Raw genomic sequence first — 12,706 nt, 5'->3', positions numbered from 1 at the left:
AAATTACTTCATGTCTTCTAGGGATTGGAGACCTACTGGGAACAACACATAAATATCCTCCTGTCTTTATGTTCAGAAATGTGGTGGCCACACATTTTCCAGACTAATCTTTCTGCTGCGCCATTGACATAGGCCTGGTCATCACATGTGCTTGTGTAGTATAAAGTCACAAGAAAGCCGAATGGAGGGAGAATGTGCTTTCTAAATGATGCTATATTACCAGTATGTGAAAGAAAAGGGGATTGGACTGGCCCAGCTGAAGCAGGTGATATGAGTATTGCACAATGTTTTATCTCTTCCCATAAGAAACTCCCACACAGAAGAATCATCAAATGCAGCGGCACAGATTCAACACAAAACATTTCATAGTACAAAACTGAGAAATGATATGCATTCATTCTTGCAATACAAAAAACTGAATTCTTGAAAATACATATACATTTGCTATCCCTCCTCCCTAATCTCACATAAAAAATGATTAGGATGACCAAATAGCTTGGGAGTATTCGGCTCTTCCCGTATTCTCTGCAGGAAACTCTCAGAAGTGCCCTGAAAGACCCTCCTTCTGTAGAAGACTGCCCTGTTGCCCTGCTGCCCTGTTGTCCCGCTGCCCTGTTGCCCTCCCTGTCTCAGGCACTGTGCTCTAGGGGAGTAGGCTGCAGCTGTACTGCAGTGTCTGTAGCTCTCCTCCCGCCAGGCTCTGAACCAGTCAGTCTATCCAACTCATTTCCTTCCTCTTCATATTCAGGCTATATGATTTCCTTCTGATGTTAGTCCCTGTTTTTCCCTGCTTAAGTGTCATATTTTTTTTTGTCTCACTGTTTTACTATATAGCACTGTTGTGAACTTTGCATATATTAGCATTGCAGTAGGAGGAGGCCAGCTGGTGGATCATTCTCCCACTGCACCCCTAGTGGTGGGGGGATGACCCACAGCCCAAAACACCCATAACCAGCAACAGCCAGTGGTGGGGTAACGGTGGGCACTAGGCAAACCCTCAGTTTGGCTTCTGGGGGATGTAGAGGGACGTTATTTTTCTCCACCATTCTGCTTCCTCCCATTGCTGTACGAGCTGATCATAAAGTCTGTCGGTCTCCTCAGAGGGGAACCACACTGGACAATCCTCCAGAACCTGCTGCAAGGTGCCTGTTCCTACCAGAGCCGCCTGTTCTCAACTCTGCCCAGTGCAGGACTCGCTCGGGATGCCACATCTCCTAGCCGCACTCTGCCCAGCTGTGAGCCGAGACTTCAGCTGGCATCCCTGAAGCCCCTCGGCTGAGGGCCTGGGTGCCGGGCCCACCCATTCCAGGCGGAGCTTTACTAATCCCGTGCCACGCCGCGAGGATTCCTGGGTACAGCTGGCCATCGGCACAGCCCAGATTCGAACCCGCGACCTCTGGGCTGTGGGGCCAACCTCCATTTGTAGCTGATGGTTTTACTGGTTGGTGTCATTGACGTGGTCGTGTGTTCAGGTCTTTAAAACACAGAGTGACACAAACAACTCGACAGACCTACAGCTACAGTATCTGATAACACCAAAGTTAAGCCAGCTGCCAGTTCCTCATGCAGAGACATGGAACAAGAACTGAGCGGGGGCTGTTTTATAGCACAAAACACACTTACTGTACCTTCCTAAAAATTAAAAAAATATGAATAAAACAAATAAATTAAGGATTTTCTTCTTCCCGTGTTCATTGTTAAGGGTTCTACTTTAAAGACATGAGTGTGTCTATGACATGTCTATGCTGGTCCTTTATACGTTATTCACACAGAGGGTTAGAAATGTGTCTTTAAATCTCCTGCTTTTTCCTGCTTTGTCTGTCTGTCCGTTGAGCACTCCCGGTCAGCAGCCGAGCCAGGAATTGGCCTTTACAACACGGATAACATCCTCCCGGTCGCTGTCATATTTATAGGCATTGGGCCCAGAGAACAGGTAGAGAAATCCTAGAAGAGGAGAGAACAGACTGGTATAAATAACATAATAACAGCATTATTATTATTATTATTATTATTATTATTATTATTATTATTATTAAAGCAATCAATTACAAACTCGTTCTCTAAAGGGTACATTTTTCTTTCAGTGATATTGCCACAGGTAAGAAAGATTAGTTCAGTGATGACTGTTTTAAAATTTATATTTAACAGTAATACGTTTAAGATTGTCATGGAAAATTGTGCTCAGCGCTAAAACAACTTGACAAATATAATGTGCTGTATGTAAAGATGTTGTTACAACTGAGACAGCTATAGAAATGTAAGATTGCATTCCTACCATTTACTGCAACAGCAGCATCGACTTTGCCTCTAATTCCTGAAAACTCCTCTTCAATCTTTCTGGGATAGCCGTCATCCATTCGCAGCATCGCGTGGTTGTAACTGGCAAGGAAAAGGAGGACAGACAGTGGGCTCAGGCGGGATTTCTCATTACTGAGCTTACATTACATTAGTGAATGGGCTCCAAGGGCCACATGGCCTCCTCTCATCTGTTACTGCTCTTGAATGTTTATTTTCACTCCAGCTTCCTGTAAACTTCACACTGAAACATTACATGTATAAATAACAGTTAAGGAATAAAATATTTGTCCACATCTTCCTTCTACAGTACAGTAGAATAAACATGTACAGGAACGGGTGAAGGTTAATTGCTTTCTGAAAGGAAAAGAAAAGAGATACGTTTTGGCTGTGGAGCCTTCTTCAGGTGTGAAATGTTGGGCCTCTTTTCTTTTCAGCATTGGAATAAACCTTTACCTGTTCCTTTGCAGCCTCTGCATGCTGATCTAGCTCCCTACTTGAACTTCTTCCAACCATGGCAGTATGTGTTCGTCTGAAGAGCGAAAGCTGAGAAACTGCCCTCACCTGTAGAACTCGTTTCCGACGAAGAACAGGGTCTGCTTCATGTCTTTCAGGTAGACCGCGGCGTCCACCTGTCGCACGCGGCTGGGCAGGCCGAAGTCTGTGATTGACCTGGGACCCCCCACCATCTGGAACCCCCGGGACGTCCAGTAATTGGATCCTGAAAAGCACAAAGCGCAGGTCAGCAGGTCAGCAGGTCATCCCTCACAGCAGAGAAGGCCTGGAGACCATACCCGAGACTGAAAGCAACAGGGATGTAATGACTTGAGTACAGTATATGCTATTCTCATCTACTGCCACCCTGCAGATCACCTCACACCACGGTGCAACCAAACGCACAGCTTTCTCATGTGTGGTCATAGCCCGTTAAAAAGACCTTAAAAATCACATTCAAACAAAACACTTGTGGACAAAACTATTCTAATTGAAAAAGTCAGCCCTCGCGGTTCGCGCTCTGAAGTCACGAGCGTCTGCTTGTCCCGTCTGCTCCTGTGTGTCAGGGGGCTGCGGTGTGGGGGGCTGACCGCCCGAGCCCCGGCCGACGGGGAAACATTACCTTTAAAGAGGTAGGCCAATCCTTTCTCGGGCACGTCATAGGCAGCGTCGATGCTCGTGAGCAGCTGTGGAAAAGAGGTCCTGATGTAACCGGGGAGGACATCTTTCAGCCGGGACTGTCTCCGCCAGAGGAAGCTACAGAAAACCAAGCAGAAAATATCCTCAACTTCCGTGAACCATGTGGGATATTCTCCCTCTGAAGTCCTTAGACAGAGCCTGTGCATCACAGTTTGTACCCCTTATGTTACACAAGAAGTCCCAAACATCCAAATACCCAAACAGTGATTGTGTGTGCAGGTTGTGTGTCCAGAACTGTCCCCACTTTGAAGGCTTCTTAAAATGAGCAAGAGACGCTCTAAAAGCTTTTTATTCGAACACTTGTTATTCGAATCATTGCTCTGCTCCCTGAATCACGTCAAGCCTGAGAAATAATCGTAACAGTAACAGATGCAGCTGGCAGAGTACTGATCACTCTGGCACCACTGCTGTACTTATTTAAGACCCGATTATTAGACCCATGTTGTTCATTAAGGTTTATGAAGGGAATAGAGAGAAAATAAGTAAAATGTGTTATACATATAAAATGAAAACTGGCAATGAAAATAGTAAGTCTCAAATGAAGAAATATCCCAATAATTTTCCTTTCACACCTTCTTGGTGGATCACAGATTTGAGTAGCAGTTAGTAGCCTCTGGTGTTTTGTTCATCACAGGCTGGCAAATTAAAAGTCATGTGAGATGCTTGATTACAGCTGCACTGAGCACACTGGGAGCGAAGGCGTTGGAATTGAGCAGAGGAGGCAAGTTTGAATAGAAACAGCTGAGGCAGGCCTGAAAAGTGCATGCTGCCATTGCCAGGGCGTGTAATTACCAGATGGGTAATGCTTTTTGCTCTGTAAATATTTATTATGAGTAACACCGGGCTGTGATGTCAAAGCGGTGCTGTGCTGGCATGCTGGAGTGGCCTGGTTTACAGCTTTAATATTAAAGTCGGGTGGATTTCTGTCTGCTGGCTTCAGGCTGATACCACCGGAAGTACCGTAGCCATTTCTGTTTCATTTCTCCTGCTCCATGTTGCTGAGATTTCTTATTTCCTAAATGTATTTTGTGCAAAACAATGTTAAGAAAATTACTACTTTAATTGAGATAGTTTTCTTCTTCAAATGTCTTTCCCTGCAGAGCATTCTCTCGGTATCTTGAATTGTCTTTCCTGTTTCATGCGACTGTGTTGACCCAGGATATATATCAGCTATTGAGCTCAGGTGTTTCCAAAATTGTGAAAGTTAAAACTCTGCTGAACTTGGAAACGGCGCCAGGCGAAAGGAGCCTTCCTCCTGCGTGGGCCAGGGCGGGTCGGGACCTCACCCATCCTTGAAGAACAGCAGCTCGTTTCCGAAGACCGCCGCGGCGTCGAAGGTCAGGTCGTTGTCGCACATGTCCGGGTGTCGGGGGACTGGCCAGTAGGGAGGCTGAGGCACCGGAGGGACGGGGATTTGCTGCCTGTTCTGGTGGTCCTCTTTCTCATGCTTCTCCTGATTTTTATTGGCAGATCCTGCAAGTTTGAGGGATAAAATACAAACAATAAAACAGTTCAGGACTTTTGTTTTAAAACAAAAAAAATATTTTGATTTTGATATTTGTTTAGTATGACTATAATCTTTATAGACGCAATTAGCGTTAGAGATATGCCAATCAGAATCAGGTGGTAGGTGTTAGAAATCATGAACTTAATCTCACAAAACCCATTGCAAATTTTATAGGTGGCTGTTTTAAGTCATGTTTTGCAAACAACACTGTTTGAATTTGGAGATGGTGTTGTGCTCTGCAGAGGCCAGGGGTGTGTTTCCCCCAGTGGTTTGAAGAGGAAGGTTTGTCCTGTCATACCGTACAGAGACTGGATGCCTTTCACATCGTCGCTGGGCAGCTTGAACCCCCGGGGGTCCTGGTACTTGTAGGTGGGGTACATCAGGGCAGAGGGGTCACTGGAGTGTGCCAGGCCCAGAGCGTGGCCAAACTCGTGGGCCGCCACCGTGAACAGGTTGAATCCTGCCAGGACAGGGGGACAACGGGGATGAAACGCTCACTGATGCTCAGCATATAACAGGCGATACCAGCTCGTACAGCGGCTCCCCCCAATGTGCCCACTGTCAGATGTCTCTGGGAAATATGGCCTCACCTGCATGTCTTTATTCTGATTAGGACCTCAGCTTACAAAACTGCGATGTGTTATTTCTCTGATGGTTCTGCTGTCTCCCCAGGTGCCCTGCTCTGGACCCTGAAACCCGAGCTTTCCCCAGGCTGCTCGCGGTGAACTCCCCATGCAAGCCGGCCTGGACAAGACCCTTCCTTGTGGAAGTGACCTCTGGCTGATGGGGTGCTGTTAGGGGCAGAAGGATGTAGGGGGGACGTACTCACCGTTAGTGCCCATTGTCCATTTCTCCTCGTCGTCGAAGTGCGTGTCCCCTCCCAGTCCCTCGGCGGGCGCGAAGGCGTGAGCCAGGGTCCCTCGGGGGCCATCGAAGGGGTACGCGTCTCCGTGAGCTGGGGGCCGTGACACGAACACGCTGTGAGACCTCGAAACACCACTGCTCTCCCCGTCTCCTCGGGTCGCGCTTTGCTGTGCTGCCCTGTGACTTCGAACTGCGACGAGTTCAGCTCTGAGTGCACACGGCTGCGGCAGGAATCTCGGGCATCACTCAGTCCGGCTGGACACACCCTGGGCTGGACACCAGTCCCGTAGGGCAATAGGTGTCCACCACTCAACAGTTTTCTTACAGGCGATATAATGTCTTCAGAATGTGTGTTTTGTGTGCAAAACCAGGGGTGGGCCACTAGGACATCTGGGTCTTATTGCACCTCTGATATTCATTGCTCCATTGCAGTAATGATTAGGGTAAGAATGTGAATCAGTGGTCTAGTTTTTTGCCCCTAATACACGTGAGAAGGGGAGGTTCCTGGATTAGGGTCTCTGCTTAAGCGCCGCTGCTACAGTAGAGCAGAAATAGTCAGATGGATTTGCCGGCCACGCCAAAGGGAGCAGTAATTTAACTTCTTATCTGCTTCTTTGTTATTAACTCCATCCTCCAAACACCTGTAATAGAAAGTTTCCCTTGCAGCAGCAGCACGATAGTTTTCTAGCTCCCCCTCTGGTTCACCTGTGTTTTTCTGTATCAGCACATCTGTCCAGCTAATGGCTTTAGGTGCTGACGACTTCTTTCCAGGAGCCTTTCAAAGGCGCTTCTGGCAACCTCAGCAGAATGGAACAGAAATGCATGTGGGCCAAGGCAGATACTCAGAGTTTGCAACTGCAGTAAGACTTTATGGGAAATGGTTACAGAGATGTACAATAAGGAACTATACTATTAAAGCATGGAGCAATAGATACAACATTAGAATGATGGAAGTGATTGTGCTAAACACTACTGGAGGATTCGTGTTCTTTTTTTATGCTGAAATTTGTTCCATTTTATCCTACTGCGAAAAGTGTTTCCATTCAACATCTAATAAAACAACAATAATTCCTTCACTACAAAATAAAGTCAGAGCTGAAGTAAGAAGTCATGTTTCAGTCGATGTGAGTTTGATTGTAGTTGTTGAGCAGGAATCCATCATGATGTTTAAAATTAGCAGGCATTTCATCAGGGACGTGTCTGTTTTCAGCACAACCTCATTAGAGTCAGAAAGGCTTTGGGATTTTGTGGAATTGTTCCATCTAGTACTGTACTTCTGGAAGATTTAAATCTGGATTAATCCAGAAAAACTCCAGGCATTTTACAGAGGCCCTGCTGCTGACCAAACGTGTCACAACACTGTCCTGACACACGGAGGAGCCGAGACCCTGGGCCTGAATCCTCTCACAAAGGCTGCGTTTGCGTTTTCATCAACAATATCAAACTGGCTCAGCTCGGCGCGCAAACTACTCCGAGACACCGAGTCTGTGCTGAGTCTCCGAGACGCCAGTGCTGCATCGCCTGAGGCAGAGAGGCGAGCCCTGTGTGCCGCCGGGAACATACCTCCAACTTCGAAGGAGATCATGATGTCTGCCTCGCCGCTGTGGATCTTCTGGAAGTGCAAGGGGGTGACGCTGCTCCAGACGCTGAGCCCCATATCGACGGCGTGATCCACTTCCGCGCGCGTCAGGGAGGATGTGTACTTCGCCACCCTTTCACAGGGACGAGAGACAGAGTGCTGCCTGACTGGGGGCTTCGGAACAGATTCTTCTAAAACCCTCAGAACGGAGCTCAGTGGAACGAATGCCGGCCAGAAAAACTCAATGTGGTGAAACAGAAGGCACCTCGTCCTTCAGAAGTGTCTTCCTGCATCACGGGCGGCTCGGTGCGCCCCTCTGGGCTCTTCCCGTGTGCGACAGCTGTGGGACGAGGCCTGGGGCTGCTGGCCCTCAGTCCGGGGGTGTTACCTGTATGTGATGGTGTTTGTTTTCCACTTGGGCGCCCCAGGAAAGAGCCGGTAGTTCTCCACATCAGGGACGCCGCAGCGCGGGGCCTGGATCAGCGCCATGGTGCTGCGGTCCAGCCGGCCCGTCACTCGGAGCCCCATGAACGACTGCATCTCCCTCAGCTTGCGCGCCAGCGGCTGGCGGGGGGCTCTCAGCAGGCCCGTGCTCTCCTCCTCCGAGTCGTAGTATTTGGACAGGTACTCCTGCACGGCGGGGAAGAAAAGACTCACAGAAAGCTTGGAAGACAAATCTCACGTGTATCAGTGCCACAGTGCTTTTTATGTGCAGAATCTCTCGTTCGCTTTCTGAAAGCAAGAGTGTTTTGATCTTAGCTCTGTGCCACTTCAGAATCAATGGGAAGGTCACAGAACAGTTTTGTCGCAAGAAAAAACATGATGTGGACATCTGATGTTGAAATCATGTCTAAGTACACGAGTAAAGCTCAGAATGTCCTCAGTTCTAAGTGGGTGTAGGGCAGAACAACCCTGCTGTGGTGACTTCTCTCCCCTGGGCCCCTAGGGGGCGCTAGAGTTTGCCTGTGTCTGTTCAAGCCTGGTGTTAACGGGGCCATGCTAAATTTTAAGCATGTTAAGCAAGAGATTGTGAGAACTTAATAATTAAGTTAAACTTTTAAGCTCTCTCTATTTATTTCTTTATATATTTATATATTTATTTAAAATATCTCATATCAGACAGGGACAATGCACAGCTCTTCAGTTTATTAATATCTCCTATATTCAGATAATATTTTCAGCTTTCGTTCTGTTTTGATGCAGTATTGCCGCTGGATGTGAAGTAGGATTTCTTTCTCCTCCGACTGGTTTCACCGAGGGCTACGTCTTGCCCTCAGCTCTGAGTGGGTGGTGTCGTGACAGGCCGAGCTCAGCACAGTGGGTTTCAATCACAGGGCAACATGATCGCTCTTGTGCAACAGATTAAAGAGCAAACAGCTTAATCCTCCTCCAGGGGCAGCCCCCTGAACAGGACGCCCCTGCCTGCTCCTTTGACATCCTTCTCTGAGAGCAGCCATTTGACATCAGAAAGGACTCCTGTCTATTGCAGGACAGAGCTGCACACAACCCTTAAGGATTTTAAAGATGTCGGTTGGCCTCTCCTGCACGCCTTTGAAAGGCAGGAAGAGACCGCGGCTCCTGGTCAAGCCCCTCACAAACACGGGACTCCACGCAGAAGGTGCCCCAGTCTGGGCCCATGAGCGGCGGGGTCTGCAGGGTCTTGGGGGTGGCTGTGGTACCCCTGGACAAGACACTCAGCTGTAAAACTGGGTCTCCGGGTTGTCACTGTAATCAAGAGCTTGCTCTTTTTTAACAGTCAACAGACTGCTAGCCTAAGATAAAGGAATAATCAGTGTCCTCCCTGCAGCCTCATTTACTGACATTTACGTCCCTCCATCCTTTGTACCATTAAATACTGAATGTATTTCCTTTATCTGCTTCCATTGTGATAGTTTTACATGCCTTACAGGCTGAAACGTACCACTAGAGCAAAGTTACTGCCTTATTTCTTTTTATTCTTTTAGATCACGTTGAATGGATATTAGTTCACTGTCAGGAGTGCTTGCAGCATCTGGGTGTTGTTTCAGAACTAGTCAAAAATTCCACAATGCAAAACATAAACCTGTATTCCAGCAGTGCGTCGGCTTAATTTATGCAGTACCCACTCACTTCAATATCTAGTTTGGTCAAGCAGTTTATTCCACAAACATTTAGCTAGCTGTAAATACAAGTATTTCTAATTACTACCACATGAGAAACGATGCTTAAACTATGAATAGTCACAGTGAGACAACTGATAGTGATCAAGTCGGTCCCTGAGAGCAGTCGTATTTGACTAAATCTCACAAACCTGGGCGTAAGAAAAGTCTCTCCAGGTCGATCGTCCATACCGTTGCTTTCGAAATTGCCGAGCTGAGGAACACCGGACCGTCACCATCAGCAGAACCAACACAGGCAAGAAGACGCAAAGGAGCTTCATTTTTCCTTGGGAGGTGTTTGGATTTTAATTTTACACCAGAAGTCGAACAACTGCACAGAGTGGCAGGGCCTTTGCTTCTTTTATAGAGATAAGCAAGGATATGTAATGAGAGCCAGGATGAATCATGTCTCAAATTCTAATTATACAGCTGGGGCTGTAGATGAAGGGGTTCAGTTCTGGATAAACAGGTACTGAAGGAAAAGTCTAATGTATCTAATGCGGGGATGAAGTGTTATGAAAAGTGTAAAGATGTAAAGGCCCATTGGCTTTTCGGTGAATCAAAACATTTAAAAAATGTTGGCAGATGCGTATAGTTATGAAATGTATATATTTCACACATAACGTGCTTTTGTCATTAAATAGATTGCTAGACCTTTAATATCAAAGTTTGAGCTGTTTGGACGTCTGTTGTTTAAGACACATACAAACCACATGATTCCTGGAAGCCAGAGGACAGATTGCCAATAAATAAAGAGGCCTTTGAGCTTTGAGAGTCTGATCTGCAGCAGCAACTGAGAATTTCCTACTAGAGACACTGCAGCTTACAGTTCTGTAAATGCACTCATTATAAGGTTTTCATATTATTACATATAGGGAAATGAGATTCTTCTCTCACTTAAGTTGTCAGCATCAGGCCCTGAATTATTCCTGATGCGACAGATAATGCCTTGTGACAATTATTGTAATTATGTCATTCTTTTTTCTCTATTATTAAGTTTGCCTTTTTAGTCTTTTCAAGGTGTTTTTAGATTCTCGAGATGACCTTAACTTACAATGCCCAGCTGTTAGTTTCTGTGTTTGATTTCTAGCCATGTTTTCCGAGCAAATACTGTAAATGTCCTTTTATATATAAAAGCAACCATTATGTTTTTTCCAAGGAAATAACAAGCAGATTGTGTATTTGTGTATTCTTGTACAGACAGGAATGGTGTTCTGATTATTACCCAGCTCTGATATACTGTACAATTGGCAAAAAGGAACAGGAAATCACTCCACAGTCTGTGCTGGCTCTCAGGTTAATCTCTGCAGGAAGGCGCAGGCATGTGTAACTTTATCATCAGTTCCAGAGACTGGCAGGGAGTCAAAGCAACTGCAGAACAGGTACTGTAGAGCGAGGTAAACCAGGAGCATTGTTGTGAGAATGTGGTTTCTTCTCGGGTTTGTGTGATTGCTGTTTTCACTTGGATGCACAGGGCGCTGCAGCTCGGGGACTGAAGAGAGAAGCACAGGCAGCAGAGCACAGCAGACATCCAGCTTCAAGATCAAAGGGAGCTCCCCTGCCAGGAGTAATGATGAATATCAAATCGCACACCAGCAGCTACAAATCAGAGCCAGGGAGCGGTTATTATGTGGGGATTCTGAAACCAGAAAGGCTTTGAGAAACTGGATGTTCTTTATTAGAGCTTTAGTTTTTCCTTTGCATCGTTATAACAATCTGATTTGTTATCTAAAGATGGATTTTTATCATCCGACTTTTCTCCCCCAGAACTGCCTGTTGCCTTATTTCAATGCAATTTCCAATTATTGTCTGACAAAAATCCCTTTATTGATTGTGTTAATAAGGAACAGATGGGTTGAAGGACAAATTAAACATTAGATGTCAGACAAACTATAATAGATGCAAAATGAGAAAAAGGGGAACAGTGAGACAAAAAAGTGAGACAATGCTTGGTGTGCAAGGTGGCATGTACTGTATAAGTTGTGATGTTCTCATTCTTTTCTGGAATCAGAAATCAATTAGCCTCCTGAAATTGATGGCAGCACATTATGGCTGAATCTTGTTCTGCTTCATATAGCAAGAGTGAGAGTAGCTAATTATTATAAAAAACACTGAAGCATCAGTCCAATCAGAAGACAATTCCATCTAAAAAATTGTGATTCCTGGCTCCCCAATGTCCTTTTAGTGGTTAGAAATTCGTAATTAGTGTAGTAGAAAAGAATGTCTAATTTAAATTCATATGACAAACAGAACGTTTAGGGATAAAGCTGACGTAACTCATGTAGCTGAGGAAATAGCAGCCTGACTATAAGATCAAGACTGACAAGACCCACCTTTGCAAGCGAGGAATGAGCCAGGGAGCAGCTGCAAGGGTGAAGATGAGGTTGAGGGCGGGGAGAGAGAGAAGATGTGTAGAGAGGGGGCTCAGCATGTGACATATTTTTATGCAGGAGGGTGGAAGTGGGTGAGATTGTAAATTCGACCTCCTCTCCTCCGTTTATTAAACAAAAGGGGTCAGTGGAGGTTCTCAAGAAAGCCGAATGTATATATATTGTGGAGAATACAGACTTGAACTCACTGTCTTTCCTGTGACAATGTAGCCTTTAAAAAGTTTCATGATGGGCTAAAACTGGCTTTCAAATATACTGCAGTATTGTAGGCATCTTTTGGAGGAGAAAATCTATGTTTATCTTTCTAATGTTTTTGCAGGTTATGTAGCATGAAATCACACGTTTGTGCTTGTAATTTTGTGCTGGTTAAACAAGCACAAAAAGGTCATGGAAGACCCCTGATCTGGACTGCAGAAGGCAGGTAACTAGGACATGTGCTGTGTTTTGTGAAGTGCTGGATGTTTTGTGCCTCACACTTTGATTTTCAGCTCCATCCACTTGCTTACAAAAGTCCTCAAACCATTTTTTAAATGAAACCACAGCCAGCAGCATGCGTTCTGTCAGCACTAATTATACAGTCTGTTTTACCTTAACCTGCTTTAATGTACACTGCAAAAACAACATCGAAAAGGCTGAATCATCACAACCCTTGTGTCTTGTGTACTGTACATGAGTAAAGGAAGATGCCAGCTGAGCCTTTTCTGGCATTTAAATGTACTTTTAGGAGGGTATTGAACTT

At 45.8% G+C, this 12,706-nt stretch overlaps 1 protein-coding gene across 1 annotated transcript; it reads right to left on the bottom strand.

The window, feature by feature from the left end:
• Window positions 1-252: 252 nt before the first annotated feature.
• Window positions 253-9,923, bottom strand: LOC148657715 (matrix metalloproteinase-20-like). The gene is made up of 10 exons (XM_088638357.1): window positions 9,730-9,923; window positions 7,828-8,069; window positions 7,424-7,572; window positions 5,826-5,951; window positions 5,295-5,456; window positions 4,776-4,962; window positions 3,413-3,546; window positions 2,860-3,016; window positions 2,276-2,379; window positions 253-1,944 (listed from the first exon to the last, which is right to left on the bottom strand). Exons 1-10 carry the CDS (start codon window positions 9,856-9,858, stop codon window positions 1,844-1,846), a joined length of 1,491 nt encoding a protein of 496 aa, XP_088494483.1. The 5' UTR covers window positions 9,859-9,923; the 3' UTR covers window positions 253-1,843.
• Between the last annotated feature and the right edge of the window lie 2,783 nt (window positions 9,924-12,706).

This window comes from Lepisosteus platostomus, chromosome 7 (assembly GCF_059453375.1).
Source record: "Lepisosteus platostomus isolate fLepPlt1 chromosome 7, fLepPlt1.hap1, whole genome shotgun sequence".
Classification (NCBI taxonomy): Eukaryota; Metazoa; Chordata; class Actinopteri; order Semionotiformes; family Lepisosteidae; genus Lepisosteus; species Lepisosteus platostomus.
This window is presented reverse-complemented; position numbering and strand designations above follow the sequence as displayed.